Here is a 20,943-nt window from a genome sequence, read left to right on the forward strand (position 1 = left end):
TAGTGAACAGTTGATTATGTTCTTATTTAACACAATATGCATTCAGTCAATCATTAAAAAAAAAAACAAGCATTTAACCTGCGCCTTGTTATATTTCTGCTCGTGCGTAAATGTCATCTGCGCGTAAAAAATTGATCCGCTCAAGCACGAATGATTTCTTACCAATTGTGAACGAAGAACTGCACAAGATGACAACGACCAATTTGAAACAGTCGGATGGGGACATTTTTCCAACTTCTTTGAAATCCAAACCGAGAGGGGGAAATGAAGCAGTTTTGTTTTTTGTTTTTTTTTTAAAATTCCAGATGGCTTACAAAAGTTTGAGGTGAAAGCAAGTGGAATTTGTCAATTTCGTTTTGTCTTTTAAAAAAGTAAAAAATACAACTACAACAACAAAAAAAAACCTTAATCCGCACAGACTTCAGGTGTACAAGGTAAAAACGGAGGTATTTCTCCGTTATCCCATGACGCGATCCGCGGGGGAGCCCTCCTGCGCAGCTGGATCGTCCCACTCCAGATCCCGCACGGAGCGCGCGGATGAACCGCTGTATCCTCGGGGCAGGTGCAGCGACACGAATCCACCCGAAATCAACCGAACGGACAGTAAAATCAAAAAGCCGAGCTCAAGTTATTTCGGTTCAGAGCTATGGGGTTCGGTGAATTGAGGAAAAGGGAAGCCCAATTAGCCGCTGCCTTTCGCGCGCGCCCTGGACAACTTGTCCGTTTCGCCTCTGAGCAACACTTGCGCGCGGTCCATGCGTGAAACACGTTTTATGGAGACGCGCAGGAAGGACGCAGCGCGACGTCACAGAGCCGAGGAGGACACTTCACATCACTACACGTCTCCAGGAGCATATTTACGGCATTATTAGTTATTATCTACAACATTGGAATCACATATACTCACATTGCTGCAATCGAGAAATGTTTGAAGGGTATTTGTACTTAAACGTGTATTCCCCCCACAAATATGTAAATTAATCACAAGTCAGTACAATTTTCAGACTCTATTATAAATTACAAACTGCCCACAACATTTGAAATCATCACTTATTTTTAATAAGTTAAATAACTTTAACCCTAAAAGTGAATTCCCATACATTTGTTTACTAAACAGGCTTTATTCCTTGTTTAACATAGAAATGTGCTTTGAATGTTGATATACAACAAATGGGGCAAAGTAACTATACATTAAGGGGTTAAAAGGGTAGATTCCCCGGTAGCCTTCATGCACTGCAACTGGAGTACCAAGACTTACAGTATTTCAGGGCGACTGTGGGTTAGTTGGCAGAACATGTCTTCTTCCACTCTTAAAGTTGGCAGTTAAACCCCCATCACTCCTCATTCACATGACGTGAAGCACTTTGCTTCAGAATGTGCTGTAAATTAAGTCGATTTATCATTTTCATTTGTGTTTATGAGACTCTCTTGGGATGAGCCACTGAAATGAACCTGAACAGCTCAAAAAAAAATTTTTTTTTAAATCTGATATAACCTTCATAATCTTTTGGTAGTGTTTGGATACATTTGTACAATAACAACAGATAATCTACTTGTATTGAGATCATTATTTTTACCTTATGTTGTGCGATATATACAGCTTACTCAAACTTTGCAACTTTTTGAATGAACTATTTTGGTAACTATAATGGAATTAAACAGGAACTGATTAAAATGAGCTTTTTGTTGTGAATTGTACATGTGTGTGTCTGGATGTGTGCGTGGCAAATCTCTGAGGGAATAATCAATGCTTATGTGGAGATCAATAGCGATCTTTGTGAACAAAAACAGTCCAACACTGTCATATGTTAGTTTAAGTGGTTAAACAACTCAGACACCAACATTTTTACTTTGATTAATAAATCAATGAATTTGTTTTTCTGACCTCTGTGTGTGACACTATCTTTGATAAAGTCATCCCGCTGTGTGATCGAGGTCAAAGGTTCCAGCAGTTATCTTGTCTTGAAAGGTAAAACAATAAAATGCAAACAATGCTTTGCGATATCGGCTTGAATCTATCTGGCCATGTGTTTAGAATCAACATTTGCTGGATCTATTTCTGACCTCAGAAACAGGATACGCTTCTTTTTATATCAGTGTAAATAATCTTCTTTTGTCCAGCAGTACCCTGCAGTGTGTGGATGTGCAACAGACTGTTTTGCCACCGAAACAATTTGGTTGCTGCTGCAGGTCGTCGTAGCAGGTACCGTCAATAAGAACATCCTGCCCGCACCTTCCCACCCACTTCACAAATCAACAGCTGTCGGTTTTTTTTTTTTGGGGGGGGGGGGGGGGGGAGACTAAATCTGGAGTGATGGTCCAGAGATAAGGCCTTCAGCATTTCTGAAATACAGTGACTGTTGCTATTCCAATAGTGTAACATGAAACTTGTGATGTGGAAGACAATGTATAGCGTCACACGAGTATCTTTGTTTTGTTGCTTTAAATGGTTATCTCACAAGTAAAAGAAAACAGAGATTAAACAGACGTAATAGTGTCATAATGAATGACATTTTGGATTATTTTTGGCAGTCTGTGGCCTTACTCGCAATTCTCACTTTCTTGAATAAATATGCATATTCAAGACAATAAACCAACTCTAAGCTAGAAAATGTTATTTCTGCATATGAAATATTCTACAATTGTTTTAGATTTTAGGAGTACTTCAGACTTCAATATGCGAGAGACATTCCCATTGGGCCAAAAGGGCAACAGATAAGTCTCCCGATGAACAATTGCTGGAAGTTGCTCGCTGAGAGGGGTGGGTTTAAGGTGATTTATTTTAGGAGCTGGTGTTCAAAACACACTGTGGGGAACTTACTGCTTCTACACACACAGCGTGATCTTCCTCTCCTCTTCCTTGGGCAAATGAAGCAGTAGAAATGTCTTTTATCAGGGGAGTAGTGCAGCGGCTCTGACTATCTGCCCCATTGCTCAAACGACTGTACTCCAGTCACAGTCTCTGGCCTCCATTCAGACCTCTGGCTTTCAGTGAAGGTTGGTGGGCAATAAGAAGTTCATTTATAAGGAGAGGATTTATGAATCAATCAAGCATCGGATGTGAGAATCCACCACGCTAAAGAGGATTTGGGTTTCATCCAAATAACTAAAACTAAACGTAATGCCTCTCCGATGAAAGGTTGAATAAAACATGTTTGACTGTATTTGGCAATGTAGGGAAATTAAAACATTCTGGGAAGAGGGACAAATGATTATAGACCAACTACTAAGCAAACCATAATGCAAATGTTGTCAACATATCATTAGAAAGGGAAATATATTAAAAGCTAATCAGACTTTTGAGAGAATTTGGATTCCCTTTAGGATTTTGGTCTCATTAATGAAGGAAAGTATTGTTTTGTTTTGGGTTTTTTTTAGACTGCATCTCAGTTATTTACCTATGATGGATTTTTCCATTTTTTGTTTGATTAAATCTGGATTGCCATTCGTAATAACAAGTGTTTGTGTTTGTTTTATTTGAAGAAAGAATGGCTAGATAGCTAAATAGCTATATAGATAGATAGATAGATAGATAGATAGATAGATAGATAGATAGATAGATAGATAGATAGATAGATAGATAGATAGATAGATAGATAGATAGATAGATAGATAGATAGATAGATGGATAGAAGTTCTTTGAACAACTTTTTTATTATGAAAATATAGCATTTCTGTTTACCTATAACAGCATGAAAATTCATCCAGATTTAGCAATTTAATAACGCATTAACCTTGAACCTTAAAAAGTATTGGTATCAGATCGTTATCAGGGATACTGACACTGTATTTTCTTGGTATAGGATTGATATGAAATCTTGCAGTTATGGTACCTCACTACTCACCAGACATTATAAAACTGTACAGGACGGATATGATGATGAAGTGACTGTACAAAGACAGAACAAACGTGGTTTTATTACATATTTGCCTTTTTACTGCAACTTTTAAACATCTATTTTGATTTTATTTTTGTAAAATTGTCTCAAACTGCGATGAATTAAAGCCTCAACTGTAAAAAAAAAATTATTTTCCCGGGCTTTTGCAGCTGTCAATCAAACTGGATCCTTCAGCTAACCACATCCCGACATGGAGCTGCTTGTTTCTAAGCTGAAATGTAAGAAACTGACCATTTTAACTTTATTAGCTATAAATTAGGCGTTTTTATTGCGCAAGAACACCTTTTTTTGTGATAAACTGCAGTTAATTAAAAAAAAAGAAGAAAGAAAGAACGATAGCTGAATCATCAGTAGCGGCTAACTAGCCTGTATGCTAACGTTAGCCCATAGTTTGTCTCATTACTCAAATTCAGGAATGAAAATGTGTGTTTTAATACATTACTTAACTTTTTATTGTCTACTTATCTCTTGACAAAATGACAAGGAAAAAGTATGGTATCTAACCAACCACTGTTGTGCTGTTGTTTTTACAGCCACTTGTTTAAACTAAATATTATCAGCAGCAGGGAAAGAAAACATTTAATCATTTGATTTCTATCCATTTATTCAGCTTCTATCATCCTTAAATGTTGTAAAATCCCGGAATAAACATTAACATGACTTTTCAGTTGTCAATGTGGAGTTGTATTTCTTACATGGCTTTTTCTTTTTATTACCTAAATACTGTATTTAGTGTAAATATGACTGTCTTTTCTTTTAATTAGTCTGTCTAGCAGTTTGAGATGTGTGAGCTGTTTGTCAAATAAATGTATATTTTAGAAAAAATAATGTAAATACAAATAGATGATAAACAAAGCAAACATTAATTTGGTGTTTTAATGTATGACAGCCTGTCAATAAAACACCCCGAATCATTATTATACTTAATATGATTTAATGTTTTCTTCAACAAGATGTGAAGTTGGCAACTAAAAGTTTCGGGAAACTTACAGAAGTAACTTATATTTGTTGTTGCTCCCCTGTGTACTTTGAGGACTCTGCTTGTTGCTGTCGATTCAGTATGTTTACAGGTTATATTAAGATTTACCTGTTTGTTGTTGCACCTTCTATAGTTAAATGAAGGTTTTATCAGGATGGTGAACAACACGACACCATAAAATGATGTTAGAGTATGTCAGATGTTACTGATCACTTGGGGAGATTAGGTAGTTATATACTGTTGCTGCGTTCTTGTCTTGTCAGCATCTCTTCTTGTGCATACGCAGGTCTCACAGAGAACCTGCTGCAGAGTCAGCTGAAAGATTATGATGACGAAATAGAAAATCTCTTCTCTGAAGTTCCTGGCTTGGAGGCTTTCCCCAAAATGCAAGATCCACTGGTGGGTAAAATACTGCGAGCTAGTCGAGAATGTTCTGTTATACTTAACGAATACAAACAAAAAAAAAAGCCAAAAACTATAAACCACTTTCGTTCTGGGGCATTTTTTTTTTATATTATTACTGCTACAATCAAGATGTAAAGATTCGCCTATCAGTATGAGTTTTAAAACAAAATATTATACCACCTTTATGTGATCTTAATTGATTTGAAAGAATCCTTGTTCTTTCTGGTTTTGTAGCTTGAAGACTGCGCAGTCCAACTTTGGAACTGGTCCGTTACCAAGACGGTGGGTGCTGTCATAAGTAAACTTCAGAAAGCCAAAGGTATGCTTCTAGTATTTATAAAACAGATAGACTGTGTCTCCGCTACTGACTTATCTTCTGACGTCACACAATGTGAAGCATCTCATCGCAAAGTTTTTACCCATCATGCAGTTCGCCATGTGTCATGCAGTCTGCTGTACTGCTGTGAGCTTGACCATCCAACAGAGGGCGCCATCCGCAAGCAGATCCTGGCAAGTTGTGCTCCAAGCTTCTGGAAATACTCAACAGTTCAAGGAGGACAGGGCTTCATTTTCACTGTCTAATCTTCACAGGTGGCGAGTAAAACAGGGAGAACCTGGCTGGACTGCAAAAATCCCCAGATGGCAGATCATTTCTTAAGACTTGCTGTCAAGGTAAAGATAGACGACCTCGAGAACTGAGATAGGGAGCTTGGATGTTGTCAGATGTAGTGAACTGAAATAGGGTTTCTTTACACATTACTAAACATGAAATATCGCCAGAGTCTGGAAAGCCTCTATAGCCTGCTAACATCCAGAGGCGATGGAGTCGCTGACATCCTTACATCTAAGGGGGACGTGGAGAAGGATCTGCTTCGAATCCTCTCATGCCAGGCAGAGTCGGTGAGCCGTGGCACATGTGACGTTCAACACCTTCGAAGTGAATATTTGTTCTTGTGATATTTGGCAGCATGGGGAGTGCTATTCTGACAGACTTGCAGTGTGAAGCGTGAGACAGCTAAAATGTGAACCGAGAAACAATAAGCAGGGGAAATCTCTCACAGCTAATTGGGAGTATTAGATTGTTTGCTGATATTCACAAGGTTGTTCTACTTGGTTCCTGTTTGCAGGCCATAAGTCAAGGTAATAACCAAGAGGCTGTGGTCTGCATGCAGCGCTGCAAGGATATGTTGCTCCGTCTCCCAAAAGATGTAAATAATCACTCTGTTAATAGTAAACTAACACTTTATATTGATGTTTTTGTAGTGCATATTGTTGTTTAAATTGTGGAGGATGGAACTGTGAATAGACTTTCTCAACACAGACGGCTTACATCTCCCTCTTGTGCTACAACTTTGGAGTAGAGACTTACAACCTGAGACAATTTGAGGACAGTGCTTTTTGGCTGAGGTAAACATATGATTTAATCCCTGCAGAATGTGTAGGGAATCGAAGCAGTGAGAAGCAGTAACGTCTTCTTTTTCAGCCAGAGCTATGAGATTGGGAAAATGAACATGAAGTACGCCCCTGGATCTGAAGTCCTGGTAACAGTTCACTACAATATTCAGTACAATGTGATGTTAAAAGTGGTCTGTAGGTTTTAAAATACGCTCTCTCCACAGGCTAATATCCTGCGGCTCCTGGCCACCGTTTATTTCAAGTGGGACTGTCAGAAGTTTCAGGAGAAAGCTCTTGATGCTGTCAGCTTGGCCAACAGGGTGGGACATTTCATGTTGTTAATTACATACTGATTGTGTTTGATTTCATGAGTTTGCCCTGAACATTGATCCACTGTACCTTTTGACAGGAATGTTTGAGTACATCTGGACTGTACCTAAAGATCAAAATCCTTCTGAGATGTGATTCCCCAGACAGTCAGATCAGAGCAGGTGAGCTCATACCACACCTTACTACTTCATTTATGTGGAATTTGATTTTACTAATTACTAATACATCTGTTACAAGTATTCTTGCATGAACACAACAAGCTAAAACTTTGAAAATAATGACTTTTTATCAGGAAATTAAGGTAATTAATATTTCCAATGTGAATTTCCAAATTTATTAGCTTTATTCTCAGTTTTGTGCTACAAGGAGGTTTGATATATAAAAAAAAGAAAAACACTACTCGTCTGCACCGCTAGAGGGACCTTGCATACCACTGGTGTTATGTGTACCACAGCTTGACAATCAGTGTCAGCAAAAGTTACATCAGGGGTGTCAAAGATCTTAAAGGCATCAGAACTACAATCTCCTTCCTGTGACAATAGGTGCAACAGAGGAACATCTGCTGCAATTTTAATTTCTTTATATGTTTTATAAGCTCATGGTCAGTTCTCAGTTTGTACAAGTCCCACTGCAGTCATTCCACCATTGCATCTTGGCCAACAGCAAACTTTGTTGTTGACAATATTAAAAGCTCTTTAATGTAATTTCCATTATGGACCATTTGATTTTTACACCGTCAGTCTATTTTAAAAACACCAGTGATTACAGTGTGAACTGGATTTAAATACTATTTATTTTTTCCTTATTTGACAAGAGAACCCTACTACAGGTGCGAATGCAAACTTTTATGTCGACCCTGGACAGAGTCATTGTTTCTTCATGTGTGACTTGAGAAGTGTTCAAATTACATCTGTGAATAAAATGTCTTCCCAGGACTTAATGAGATGCTGCAATGTAACGTTTCCCTTGATGAATCTCTGAGCGTGGTGAAGCTGCTGATGTCTGGAAACAGGTTAAAAAAAAAATCATCTCATCGGCCTCTTTTTTGGTCTCTGTTTGTGGGAATGCTGAGCAGTGTTCAGATTCAGATCGTCCATCTTCTGAAAAGATGTCTGTTGTGATATGATATTTCCAGAGAGGAGCTGGCATTAGAGCATTTGAAACGTGTGTGTCAGCACTTGGAGTCGTCCCCTGACCTGGGAGCTGCTCTTGTCTTTCACATTGAGTTGCTGCTTCAGAGAGGCAAGGAGCTGCTGGGCAAACAGAAGATAGAGGATATCATCTCAGGTAGTTATTTTGGCAGTATTTTATGTATTACATGCAGTAAGAGAAAAAAAAAAACCCAGTAAAGCAGCGCTCCTATTTTTACACTCACAGGTCACTATACGGGAAAACAGCTGACTCCTAAGGCCCTCAGTAATTTACACGTCATTCTGTGGGACAAAGCATCGAAACACTTTGAGGTATCCCAGACACAACTTGGCTTAATTTGACAAGATCTATTACGCATGTGTATTCGTACACACCGGATTTTTGTATCAATGTGGGTTTGCTGTGGTTTCCATGAATATCAGGTCAGAGGGGGTTCAGTTCTTCAATCCATGTTTTTGTTTCTTTTCAGGCCCAAACCTATTCTGAAGCTCTTCAGTGGTTTAACTACTCTTTGAGTTTCTTTAAAGCCGGCCAGATGGAGCCCAACTTAGGCAAGCTTCAGAGAAACAGGGCTTCATGTTTACTCCAACTTGGTCAACTTGAAAAGGTACTGCAACTCCGTCCACAACAACAATCAGTCGGTGTTTCCTCTCAGAATTCACTGGGCACTTTTTCTTGAATAATATTTGCATATACGTTCAAAACTTGTGTTTTCAGGCCAAAGAAGCAATCAGAGAAGCAGAGAGATGCGATCCGGACAACATTTTCACTCACTTCAGTGTTTACAGGATCGCCGTGCAAGAGAACAACGTAGAAAAGGGTAACTTCCAACCTAATGGTTGTGTGACGACTTCACAAAAGAAGTCACGTCCTTTCACATTGTTGCAGCTCCATTACAGATATTTTCAGTATGTTCTCGGTTATGTTGACACTCCTTTCCTGCGTCAGCTATAGAGGCAGTGAATGCAGTGGGACGTCTGTCCAAGAATCCGGTAACCAGCGAGGACAGGCTGCTGACCTCTGAGAATGCTGCCTCCAAACTCCTCAGCCTGGCCGCTCAGATCGCTTTACAGGTAGAATTCTTCACTGGACTTATTCATCTTATCGTTTGGAAAAATTGCGCTTCAGTTTCAAGATGAATGGGATAATAACAGTACATTTGGTCATTTCCTGTCTTTAAAATAAGCTCCTCTGAGATAGGCCTAAAGATTAGGAACAGAGCACTACTGTTACAGACCTATTATTCATGGACATATAAATAAGAGGAGACCAGTGTTTCCCATCTTAGTTCCAGCAATTGGCTGTATGAATGCTTGGCGTTTCATATGACTGCACAGTATTATAATGAATCAGTTATGTTGCAAACATAACATAGATGTACGTCTGAAACAAGCAGGGCAGCAGGTCAACAAGAAGCACGGCTGAAAATAATGGAGTAAACACATAAATGAAGTTCAGTTTTCACAGTGACATTGTTCCCTTTGCAAACTTCAACCAGCAAACATAAATAACCAGCCTCAGTTAGTGGCAGTATTCTTCCTCAGGAGGAATTAATGACAATGTTTGTTCTTCTGTGACAGAGTGAACAGCAAGAAACTGCAGTTAAAGCCTTGGAGAGCTTGTGTGAAAACTCCCAAGATGAAGATCACATTCTGACTGCTCTGAGGTCTGTGGCAACTGGATTATCACCGAAATACACAATTTTCTAATGAAAATAATCAGATTCTCTCATTACCAAATAATCTCTGACATTAAAGGGTTGAAATCAAGAGTAGGGAGATATGAAACACTTTTAGATGCTTACTTTTTTGTGCGTATTTCAAGAATTAAGAAAAAATGTAGAGTTTGTGAGATAGAGTTGAGTAGTATTAACACTTGTTTCACCATATAGGCTGAATTTAACTGCACTTAGTGTTTCCTCATTGTTTGGTGTTCTTGTGTTGAGGTAGTGTCTCACACATTAGACGGTTGGATTTAGTTGAGGCGTCTAGCGGATCATGGTGTGTCTGTTGGTTTTCCACACACCTCTTGTGATCCACTGACCTATATTCCCTTACTTCTTCACTGAAAGTGTGTCTCTGTATCATACAGTTAGTAGGTGAAAAAAAGGAGGTCATCTCGAGTTTCCTTTCATATTTGTACAGGTGTTTGGTTCGGCTCGTGCTCTCCACTATTGAGGAATCCAGCGACGAGCTGAGGTGAGAGAAAGGCAAAAATACCTGGAAATGAATAGTGCTGGCAATCCATAGCGTCTTCACTTTTATTGCATTCACTGTATGCAGGAATGTCAATCTCGACGCTCTGTTGAAGTATTTAAAAATGGGTGAGTACATGAAACAAATGCATTGTGCATGAATGTCTTTACTGCTGTGTGTCTTATTGCCTAATCGCTCCGCTTGTCATCTCTGCAGTTCTACAGATACTTTCACGTCAGTCTCGCATAACGGTCGAGCAACGCGCAACGGCAGCTGATTGGTTCAGAAAGATCGGTAATTACACTCTTTTATCTTTTCACTTAAATATGCTGTCGCATGCTGTTGTTTGGGCTCTTGGCAGCACCTGCATTGTGTTTGTGTGTCCATGTTGCAGCGTGGAACTCGGCTCTGCAGTGTGAAAGCTGCCCCGGCAGGATGAGGGATTTCTTCGTGCTCTCGTACCAGGGAAGTTGCGTTATTATCGCCGTCGTATGAATTCCTCCGTGTCTATACAAAGTTGCAGATGGAGAACACAATGGATGCTTTAGCAGCAGACACATAGTGACATATACTGTTACTTCTGACCGAAATGTTTTCACATTCTCTGTAATTTGTATGTGTGTCCTGATTCTAGGCTGCGACACCGCCATTGTTCAATGTCTGTTTGAGAGAAACTTCATTTAGGACGGGCCTTCAAAAGCATATAGCTTCACTGAGCCATTGAAAATAAATCTCTCGGTTCCTCTGTTTTACATTCGTAGCTCTCTCAGCTGTGCCCTCCTGATCGCACTCTGCTCATGGGCCAGAAGACGAGCCTGCTGATGGCTGTGGCGGCCTCTTTGCATCTCTATAGGAAGTCTCCTCACTCCAGCCAGGTGTGCCTCCCACTGCATATCTCTGACATTTAGCACAGTCTCATTCACATGGATGGAAATTTACCAAGAATAATGGACAGAAGAGGTGACTAACCACATTATTGGTGTTGGCATCTGCGTTTCATTTTAATCTGGCTTTGACATTGAACTGACCACTAGGTGGCGATGATGAATCCAGGATGCTTTGGGTCTTTTCACAGACAGAGGACCTCACTCAGACCCTGGAGTATATTCAGATCTGTTTGGAGATCTGGAAAACCCTGAAGGCTTCGGGTAGAGTAACTACATTTAAATGTTGGATAAGAAAACTCAGTGGAAGGTAGAAGCATAAACGTGAACAGAAACAAACACTGATGGCACTGTTGCAGCTCTGAATCAACATTTCTTTTGTCAATATCTGCTGCACTAGTTTTCCATGAAGTAAACACATTTTTTTCAAGTTCAGTACTTCCTTTTACCTATTTTACATATATTTGATATTTTTATAGATACACATATAGACAATTTTGTCTACTCTACCACCCGATCTAGAAATCAGTCCTTCATGAATCAAAATTGAGCTGGGCATGTTATACATCCACAGGAAGCTTCCCGATGGACCCGACAGAGACACTCCTGCTGCTGTATGAATTTGAGGCTCGTGCTAAACTGAACGACTCTAAGGTGGAGACCCTCCTGGAATCTGTCCTGGAGTGTGAAAAAGTTGAAATCAAAGTATTAGAGACCATGGCAGGTAAGAAGGAAAAGAAAACGCATTAGATTTAAGAAATAAACATGCTAATATGTACTGTTTAATGTTTTACGGGATGCTTTTATCTTTCTTACCCATATGCAGCCTTGGCCATGCAGCCTCCAGCCCACCTCCCTCTGCTGTCTAAGAAGGCCCTGAGGGTCACACTCTCTCTGCTCAAGAAACAACCCCAGGCTGACCTCGTCCACTGCAGGCATACCCTTCATCTCCCCTCTGCATTTCATCTATTGTCCCAGCCTTGTTGAAGTGGTGCGAAATGGTAATTGTGCGGCTCTCTTATGTGTTCCCAACGTAGCAAGTGCATTCACAGCCTGATCAAGCTGTCCCTCCCCAGCGGTGTGACAGAGGTGGAGGCCCATGTGCTGGAGGAGGTGTGGGACTACTACGAGGAGGCCCTGTCTATCATCCGCGCCGCAGTGAGTCAGCACCAATCACACAGCCACATCCCTCGGCTACACCTCCTTTTCCCTCCAACAGACCGGCTCCCTGCTATATAATTAACCCCCTCTTTTCCACTCCATGCCTGCCTGCTGTTCTGGAAGCGTCTTTTTTATCAATGGGCTTTCAGCCGCACTTCAATTAGCAGATGCTTCCATTCACCACCCCTTCCTGCCAATTTGAATGTTAATGCGATGTACAAGTCATCACACTGCCGGTGAGCTGCAGCTCTGAAAGAGACATGAAATTATTGAGCCATTAGGCTGCTTTAGAGGGAGTGAGGCATATTTCCCCTTTCATATTGAGTTATTACTTGAAAGCTGTGAAATTCTTTGGATCAAAGTGAAGGGACAAGATTAAAGTGTGTGAATGTGAATGAAACCAGTTTGGTCTCCTTTTAGGCATCAGCAATGGTTAACACACAAACGGACAGGATTTGACGAAAGTTTAAAAATGTCAAGTGAGTCATCCAGGTGGCCCCCATTAAAAAGGGCCTCTTTTGAGCGTCTTCCTGCCGTCCTCTGCAGCCGGACGACATCCCAGAGATGGAGACCCTGTGGCTGCTGACTCGCGCTTGGAACCTGGGCATCCTGCTGTACAACCTGGATCAGTACAACGAAGCAGAGAAGTGGTGTGGGCTTGCCATGAGCTTCATCCGCCACCTGGGATCTCTGCAGGAGAGCTACGAGACGCAGGTAGGAGACAAATTCAAGTGGTTGCAGCAGGAGAAGAGCCTGAACCCTCCTGCTTGTGTCGTCATTGAGGACTTTATCCATCCATCTTCTAGACTGCTTAGTCCAACTTTAAGCAGACGTCATCTGATTATAAGTGACAGCAGGATACAACCCAAAACAGACCCTCACACACCGACCAACTTTTCAGTCATCAATCAGCCTGAAACACATGTACTGTAGTAACCAGAAACCCACCCACATATGCACAGGGAAAACATGCAAGCTGCACACAGAAGGCCCTCCAACACTCCCAGACTCAAACTGAGGACCTTCTCACTATGGAGAACGAGTGTGAACTACTGCAACCTTACATTGTGTGTATGCTGGTTTTTCTAAAAAGGGATCTTCTCTAAAAGAAATTTGCAGTGTCTTTCTTCACTTTGATTAAAAAATAAATAGTGTGACATTATGACCATTTCATTATTTCATTGTCCCAGGTCAACAAAAACTCAAACATATGAATGAAAAGGCAAAAATGATAGAAGCAGTGTTATATTGCACATTATAGAAGAGAAGCTTGAAGGACTCCAGGACAACTTCCTCTCCACTCAGGACATTCAGGCGTCTCACAAAACAAAGGAAGACGTTTCAAAGGTTGTTTTTTTTAAAGTTCCCATTAACACTATATCAATTAGCTTGAGTGATTCAGTGATTCTTGTGTTTCCTCAGATGTCCACACTCTACTGTGAAATCCTGGACAGATTGGACAAAGCCAAGAAGAAACTCATCCTGGAAGAATAGACAAAGAAAGGTCAGCTGTTAAGCGTTTTGTGTTCCGATGGCATTTTGATGCTTTAGGGTTCTTGAATGTTGTGAGGAAGTGTTCCATAACCTCTTATTTTCCTTCAATAAATGCAAAAAAAAAAATTATAATTAAATGTGTGTAATTAGATTAAATCTATCATTCGGAAAACTGTTGAGGATCTTAAAGCAGAATAAGCACATCAAAAATCATAACTGAGTCACATATTTTATTTCCAAACAAATAAACTCTTGTCAAGTCCCAAAATAAAACCCAAACAAAAGTTGCAGGACTGTGTTCCCTCATGACTAGGACAGGGAAGACCATGAGGCCGAGTGTCCTGATAGGCTGTACCACCTGCAGTGACAGGAAGGAAACTACTGTACAATCAAAGGGTTCATGTTTGCAAGCACTTACTGCACTGATGTGCTAGAACAGAAACATATCATCACCCAAAAGTACAAACAAGAACCCTGACCCCCGCCCCATCCCGACCCCCACCCCCAAAAATAAAAGCATATATGTTGTCATTTCTCTCATCAGAACATAGACCCTCATCAATTATACACACACGGAGGCATTCTGGTTCCAATCTCGTTACCACGACCTCAATGGAAAGAGTTTAAATGAAATCAAGTTCTTTGGGCTTTGACATGGCTGACTGAGGTATGAATACCACACACATTGTTAACAGTCAGCTGTATTTCAACCTAACACCAGAGAGGACCAATTCTAAACTTCTAATAATGTATTGATCAACGCTCCTGGTTTTTCTGTGATATTGTGTAGGTTTCTGCCTGCATCACTTTTATTTTACAATATATATATATATATTTTTTTTAAATCTATACACCCAGACACGTTCCACAAGAAATCACATGTAGACAGGCCCTACTTGAGGGAAGTGAATTCCCAACTGACTAGTTAAGTGTTCCAATAGGCATTTGAAGAGAAATACCAACAATACAGCACATATTTGTATGGAAATTATATCTCAAGAGTAGCTCAAACTTTACTTACCTGACATTTGTGGTCTATAAAACATGTTTGTCCCAGTTTGATTCACACATGCATGAAGCACAGGTGAGGGGATCTGCTGGGGGCATATTTACATTGTACAGCTACCACACCCTTTGAAACAGTCTGCAAGCAGTTTATAAATGGCTCTGTTCCCTTCGGTTATTCCCTGAACTCTGGTTTTGACACAGGTAATGACAGCTGGTTTAGCAGTGGTGCCGACAGGTGGGCACACCTGTTCAGAAAATGCCTGCAGGTACAGGTGCTCTGTGGGTGGGAGAGAGCGGGGAGGGGGGGGGGGGGGGGGGGACCCAGAGGTCAAGGTTTACACTTCTTGTTGGGTCTGGCTCTCTGAGGGAGAAAAAAAAACAAAAACAAAAAATCCATTTGCGATCTTTAAAAACCAAAAATATGAAGAGGAAAGTGCTCGTAGGATCGGTGGGAGGGGGGGAGGGGTTTCACAGCAGCGCTCCTTCTTTCAGACCTGCCCACGTTAGCGTGGAGCGATCCGTCCGAGGCGGAGGGAGCAGCTCCTTCCAGACCAGCAGTCGACCAAACCGACGGCCTCTGATGAGCTCCGGGCCTCGCAAAAGAAGAGAAGACACACAATACAGCCCGATAGCGGCGGCGTCCAGTTGAAATCGCATTTCTTTTAACTACTTTGAACTCTGCGTCAGCACTCACGCGTGGCTTTTCAGTCGGGGTGGGGGGGTGAAATGGTATCTGTACGTTAAGATTCCTGAGCTCGTCTAGCTCACCCCAGACACACAGAGCTCAACACAGTGGTTCAGCGTCTGCCAATAACACACTTGGTAAGAATTCATACATGTATAGATACACAAAGCATGTAGGTTTACTCAAACCTGACTTTAGTGTTGTTTTTGGTAGGGGGAGGGGGACAATTCAAAACAGGTTATATCGACTCTTTAATTGTTAGGACATCCAATACAATTATTGTCTTGTTCTACCCGTTTTAAGGCCGTCGTCATGGCGGCAGATAGGACAGTACCATGTGACCAATCAGAAGAGAATCCTCTGGGAAGGCAGAGAGTGTAATAGGGTAGTCTGCTGCGCAACATGAGTTGGGAGGCTCTGGCTGTCCAAATTGTAATCCGATGGCCAAATCAGAGGAAGAAAACAACAACAACGACAACAAAAAGCTGAGATACAGGGGAGAAACTTTTTAAATCTGCACTCAAGTCAGGCTCCTGGACAGTCGGAGGACACAGACACAGCGGGGTTAATGACGAGCGCTCAACTCGTCTTTTCCCCGTCGGCTGTGTGCAGCCTCGCTCACAGACAACAGGTAGTCACAAAACAGAATTTGTATTTGATGTAAGGCAGTTTGGTGTTTTGCAGAGAGCCCAGTTACACTTCTCTACCCCCGTCCTTTTACAGAGCAGCGAAAAACCACAAGCGAGAAAAAGAAAGAAAGAAAAAAAAAAAAAAAAAAACACAAGAAAAAAAATAAAATAAATGAATCTAACAGCCCTCCAAATGGACAATTCTAGTGAAGTGTAAAATGTGTAGTTTCTTTTAATATGTAGTAAAATCTCAGTAGGATTTTCTTAATAACCTTTGTGATTTTTAGAATATAAATGTAGAGATTCACAACGCGTTCCATCCTCTTGATCGGCCTCCCGAGATGTCTTTCTCGGCTGCAGCACAGACAACTGGCAGGCCACCAAACAGCAAGCTGGTTTGTGATAAATAGATCACCAGTTTGTAGGCTCCTCCACCAATTTCCTCAGTCATTATAAACAAGAGAGATCATTTTCCAACAGTACCATCAGCAGGGCTCCATTTCATCCAGTCTTTTCAGAAAATAACAAAAAAAAAACCTCAACAAAAAAAAAACAAAAAAAAAACAACAAATCAAACCCTTAATTGGTTTTCAACTTCTCATGTCATCGGTCTTGTTTAAATGTGATTTGATGAACATTTACAAAGTGTTCCAACTTGGTAATGATTTGCCTCGGTTCCCCTGCAACTTCTTTTGGAATCCCAACTCCTCTCTCCAGATTTTCTGCGAAACATTCTGATCTTCAGTCAGTCCCAGTTCACAAAAAAAGGATTTATTTGTTTTCCCTTTTTGTTTTCGTTTGACAAATTCCTTTGGAATGGCATTTCCAGTCTTGAATGGATTTGTTGAGAAACTCATGCAGGGGTGTGCACAGTCACAGTAATGGTGATAAGACTTCTTTTTCATTTAGAGAGTAACATAATGATGACACTAAAACTTGATATGAAACATATCTGCAAAAAGGAGGTGAGAGGGGGAGGGGGCTATTTGGGCGTGGGCGGGGTCTCTGGGGAGCAGGAGGGAGGGGGTCTGCGGCGACGCAGAGCGGACGGCAGGGAGCTCAGAGCTTCTCCGAGGACGGGATCCAGATGTAGGGCCCGGACTGCTCCTCGATGATTAGCTTGATTTTGTTGTAGATCTCCTCTAGTGAGTCGCCCTGTACAATAGCTGCAGGCAGACAAACAGACACATTGATGAGAGGACTGCTTGAAACATTTATTTGATGATGATGATGATGATGATGGTTATTCATAATAAATCTGACAACTGTTTGCAAATCACAAACTTTGGCTATTTAGACAAACCCAAGGAAAAATGGATGATTGGTTTTTATTTCAGATGCAAACAGCACAAAGAGAAAAACAAGTCCTATTTTAAAATTCCTTTTTTTTTTTTTTTTTAAACAATAAAACATCTCGTTGCCCATTTTTTGCCTTGAACAAAATTCAAAAAGAAAATACATTACTTGACGTTTGTGAAACCTGCTGACCGATCTGAAATCACGCCTGCCAGTGTCTCTCTTCAGATTAATGTTGGCAAACGGAGCACAAGCTCTCTGCAGCATTCACAATGTTTTCACAGATTCCCTCTCAAGAGTATGGCTTTAGAGCTAATGCTAATTCCCTGGCATTAACTTGGGCAGCTTTCACTGATACATCTGTGATTCAGTGTTGTGCTAGTTACTGTAATGCTTCCTCAGTAATATTTTCCAATGTCATGCAGTCGACTCAGTTTGTATTATTATGAGGCTGGTATTTAATATTGATATTTATTATCCCTGTAGTTTTTAAACCAGTGGCGTCAAACATACGACCCACAGGTCACACACCAGCCTCCCACGAAGGCCTATTCTGGCCTGTGGGGTGGAAAATCACAATGAAAACATTAACGTTAGTTTTTTTCTTTTTAATGAAAGTAGCTGGTGTTCATAACTGAATTACTGTAGGTCACAATGTTTATTAGCAGAAAAAAGAGCACTGCGCTGTGTGATCACACAAAGCTACGTTATTGGAGACCTGAGTGCTAACAAAGTCGCCTCAGACCCCGAATGTGAATCTGACGTTATTCTGTACTTATCACTTGAGTAAGTATAGCTGACAGACTGACAATCAACTTTAAAAGTAACAGTGGTAAGAGCACCAGGTGCTGGTTAAATATTAAAATCAAACGCAAATTTCAGACACGACTTATTGACTGATGAGTGGAGAGCAAAGTGAACAAACACCAACGTCTGATCCTCAGCCCACACGAGATCCGTAAATATCCTCAAACCTCTGGTGACACCAACCTGTGAAAAACTCTCCGAAGTCTTGCTCCAGCTTCACCGCCTTGTCAAAAACTTTATTGGCCTGCTCGTACGTCTGCCTCTTATTCATTTCCCTGCAAGTGACAATGTTTCTGGTTAGTACAAGAGAAGCACCTCAGACCTGCCGTTACCTTGGGATGTGTCGCAGGTGTACAGGATCACACTTACATTAGGGCTTCGATGGATTTTGGTTTAATAAAGATGGCAATCGGGTAAAGTTGTGCTTGCTGCAGCCGCTTTATGGCGTTTCCAGACACGTCCAGGATGCAGTGTTTCCCCTGTGGGCAAGTAGAGCTTCATCATTTTGTGCAAGTCACCACATAGTCATTACTAAACGCTGATGTCCAGTGTGTGATCAAGAAAGCCTCCTAATGTGTCTCCAGTGGCACCAAAACCAATCTGGTAAGTCAATACTGCAGTGCGTACCCTCTCCGCCACTGTTCTGACAGACAAGATGCTCGTCCCGTACAGGTTCTCGTTGAACTGCCCGGCCTCAATGAACTTATTGTCCTGAATGTCTTTCTCCATTTGCTCTCTCGAGGCCACGAAGTGGTAGTCCTGGCCGTCCATCTCGTTTTCTCGCCGCGGACGAGTTGTATCTGCGGGGGGGGCGAGGGGAACAACGTTTACATTTGGTGGTTGGCGGCTGTTTGGTACGCTGCGTGGCGATGTGGTCAACTCACGGGGTACACATGAGCCAAACTTGTGGGGGAACTCGGAGATGAGGTCATCGTTTACTCTGTCCTTCATTGGGCCCAAAATGATCACAGGCCGTGTGTAGTGGACTGAATCGGAGAGAGAAGACAAATGAGAACGCATACATTTAGAAATAAAAATGTATTCTAGTTTGACACGCGTGCTCCTCGTTACTTACTTTCCTGTCGAATAACGGGCTCATAGGAAAGAATCGTGTCCTCTTGACCCTCTGGACCAACAAAGAAATTCAACATTTTACCACAAATATAAAGAAATAATAATATTGTCATTGCTGGTGGGATTGAAAATTAAAAGAAGGTAGAGATTTCATTTCACAAGCAGATTTATGGACATCTACAGTATTATTCATCTATGTGGGAAGTGTAAAACAAATCAGAAAGACCATGAGAAATTAGGGTGACTCACTCGAACTACTTTCGCTGTCACTTGTGTTGGATGTCAAGCATTCTGTGAAAGCAAAGGAAGGGAGAGTTTCACATCATCTAAAAAAAAAAAAACCCACAGTCACATCTCAATAAATTCTCCTCTGATGGGTGAAAATTATTTTCACCTGCCTCGACAAGCTCGGGGTAAAAAAACAAAACAAAAAAACCATTCCCTGCTTGTCAACGACTGCAGCATTAAAAACAAAAGGGGGGGGGGGGGGGGGGGGGTAAAGAAAGCAGAAGTCTGGCTTGGTGCAGTAGCCATGCTGTCACACTATTAGGGAAGTGGTTTTAGGTGTGAGCAATAGGAAATTAAGTGTTTCCTGTGACAATATCTCCAATGACCCGCAATCCCCTGGACGGTGTTCCCTACTTCTACATGTAAGTGCCTGTGGCAACAAAATCTTGTATCAGGGAGGAAAAAAGAAAGAGAAAGAAAGAAAGAAAAAAGCAGGCAGCAGAGAGGCGTTCCACTGTCCACGGGAGGCAGGCGGGAGCCGGCTGACTCAGGGGAGCTGCAGCAACACCCGGCTCTGATGACAGATGTACTGCAGCTCCGTGTGACCTTAGAAGACAAAACTCTGCTAAACATGTATTGTTCAGGCCCCTGAGACAGTCACTATATGTGTAATGTTCACTCGCCCACCCTTGGGAATTCATCTTTTATATGTAGTGTAAAATGTGTGGAGGTGTGTGCTCGCTTCGTGTGAACACACATTAATCTGTGTGTGTGTGTGTGTGTATGTATGTGTTTGTGTGTCACTCCGAGGTTGTGTTCACACTTGTGGTCTGGTCTCCTGGTGCAAACCAAAGCCGAAAGAAAAATGGGAAAAGACTATTTAAGAGCTGCTTTTTTTCTTCTTCTTTTCTTTCCCCGATTGAGGTGCAAAGAGATGAGGTCTTGTTCCGATGTGTAATATTGGGGATCTTTTATGAACTAAAAGCTCATTTCAAAAACGTTACCAGTTACAACCATGGCCGCATCTGCTTTTTTTTATTTTTTTTTATTTTATACACATCAACAACCATGGACTGTGACTCAGTTAGTTGAACCAGTGGTGCTCCAATCCTTTAAATCAAAATACATATGATGCAGTTTGTTTTCATGTGGTAGTGTTTGACATCTGCGCTCCAATCAATGAACAACAGGCTAAATTATTTAAAATCCAAATAACAACAATCAGAAAAAATTCTTATTGAATTATAGAGGAACTGGGATTTTACAAACAATATCATAGCTGTCCTGTTTCGATATCATTAAAACAAAGAAAAATACACTGT

The 20,943-nt window shown here is 41.1% G+C and overlaps 3 protein-coding genes across 3 annotated transcripts in view; 1 reads left to right on the forward strand and 2 right to left on the reverse strand.

Moving 5' to 3' along the window:
• The window catches only part of kdrl (kinase insert domain receptor like), a 39,581-nt gene extending 38,833 nt beyond the window's left edge, over nt 1-748 (reverse strand). The window contains exon 1 of the mRNA XM_080465407.1: nt 163-748. Within this exon, the coding sequence (XP_080321533.1) occupies nt 163-226 (64 nt within the window). The 5' untranslated portion in view covers nt 227-748. The remainder of the gene's footprint in view (nt 1-162) is intronic.
• Nucleotides 749-4,089: 3,341 nt separating this feature from the next.
• On the forward strand, nt 4,090-13,894 carry tex11 (testis expressed 11; the record flags this gene model as incomplete). The annotated part of the gene is given in 30 exon segments (XM_080466212.1): nt 4,090-4,117; nt 5,165-5,277; nt 5,518-5,602; nt 5,714-5,793; nt 5,875-5,969; nt 5,971-6,013; nt 6,016-6,183; nt 6,411-6,491; nt 6,605-6,690; nt 6,767-6,824; nt 6,903-6,998; nt 7,088-7,169; nt 7,942-8,020; nt 8,144-8,295; nt 8,386-8,471; nt 8,630-8,767; nt 8,878-8,980; nt 9,109-9,233; nt 9,741-9,826; nt 10,305-10,358; nt 10,443-10,483; nt 10,572-10,649; nt 10,750-10,820; nt 11,117-11,230; nt 11,431-11,503; nt 11,814-11,963; nt 12,066-12,174; nt 12,277-12,397; nt 12,947-13,114; nt 13,823-13,894. Coding segments are annotated over 30 exon segments (2,835 nt in total).
• Nucleotides 13,895-15,761: 1,867 nt separating this feature from the next.
• The window catches only part of dlg3 (discs, large homolog 3), an 87,893-nt gene continuing 82,711 nt past the window's right edge, over nt 15,762-20,943 (reverse strand). Inside the window, exons 18-24 of the mRNA XM_080465599.1 lie at nt 19,643-19,684; nt 19,395-19,445; nt 19,204-19,305; nt 18,947-19,119; nt 18,689-18,798; nt 18,503-18,594; nt 15,762-17,382 (exon numbers count right to left, since the gene is read on the reverse strand). Coding sequence (XP_080321725.1) covers nt 17,276-17,382; nt 18,503-18,594; nt 18,689-18,798; nt 18,947-19,119; nt 19,204-19,305; nt 19,395-19,445; nt 19,643-19,684 — 677 coding nt within the window. The 3' untranslated portion in view covers nt 15,762-17,275. The remainder of the gene's footprint in view (nt 17,383-18,502; nt 18,595-18,688; nt 18,799-18,946; nt 19,120-19,203; nt 19,306-19,394; nt 19,446-19,642; nt 19,685-20,943) is intronic.

Source organism: Lipophrys pholis, assembly GCF_963383615.2.
Source record: "Lipophrys pholis genome assembly, chromosome: 6".
Classification (NCBI taxonomy): domain Eukaryota; kingdom Metazoa; phylum Chordata; class Actinopteri; order Blenniiformes; family Blenniidae; genus Lipophrys; species Lipophrys pholis.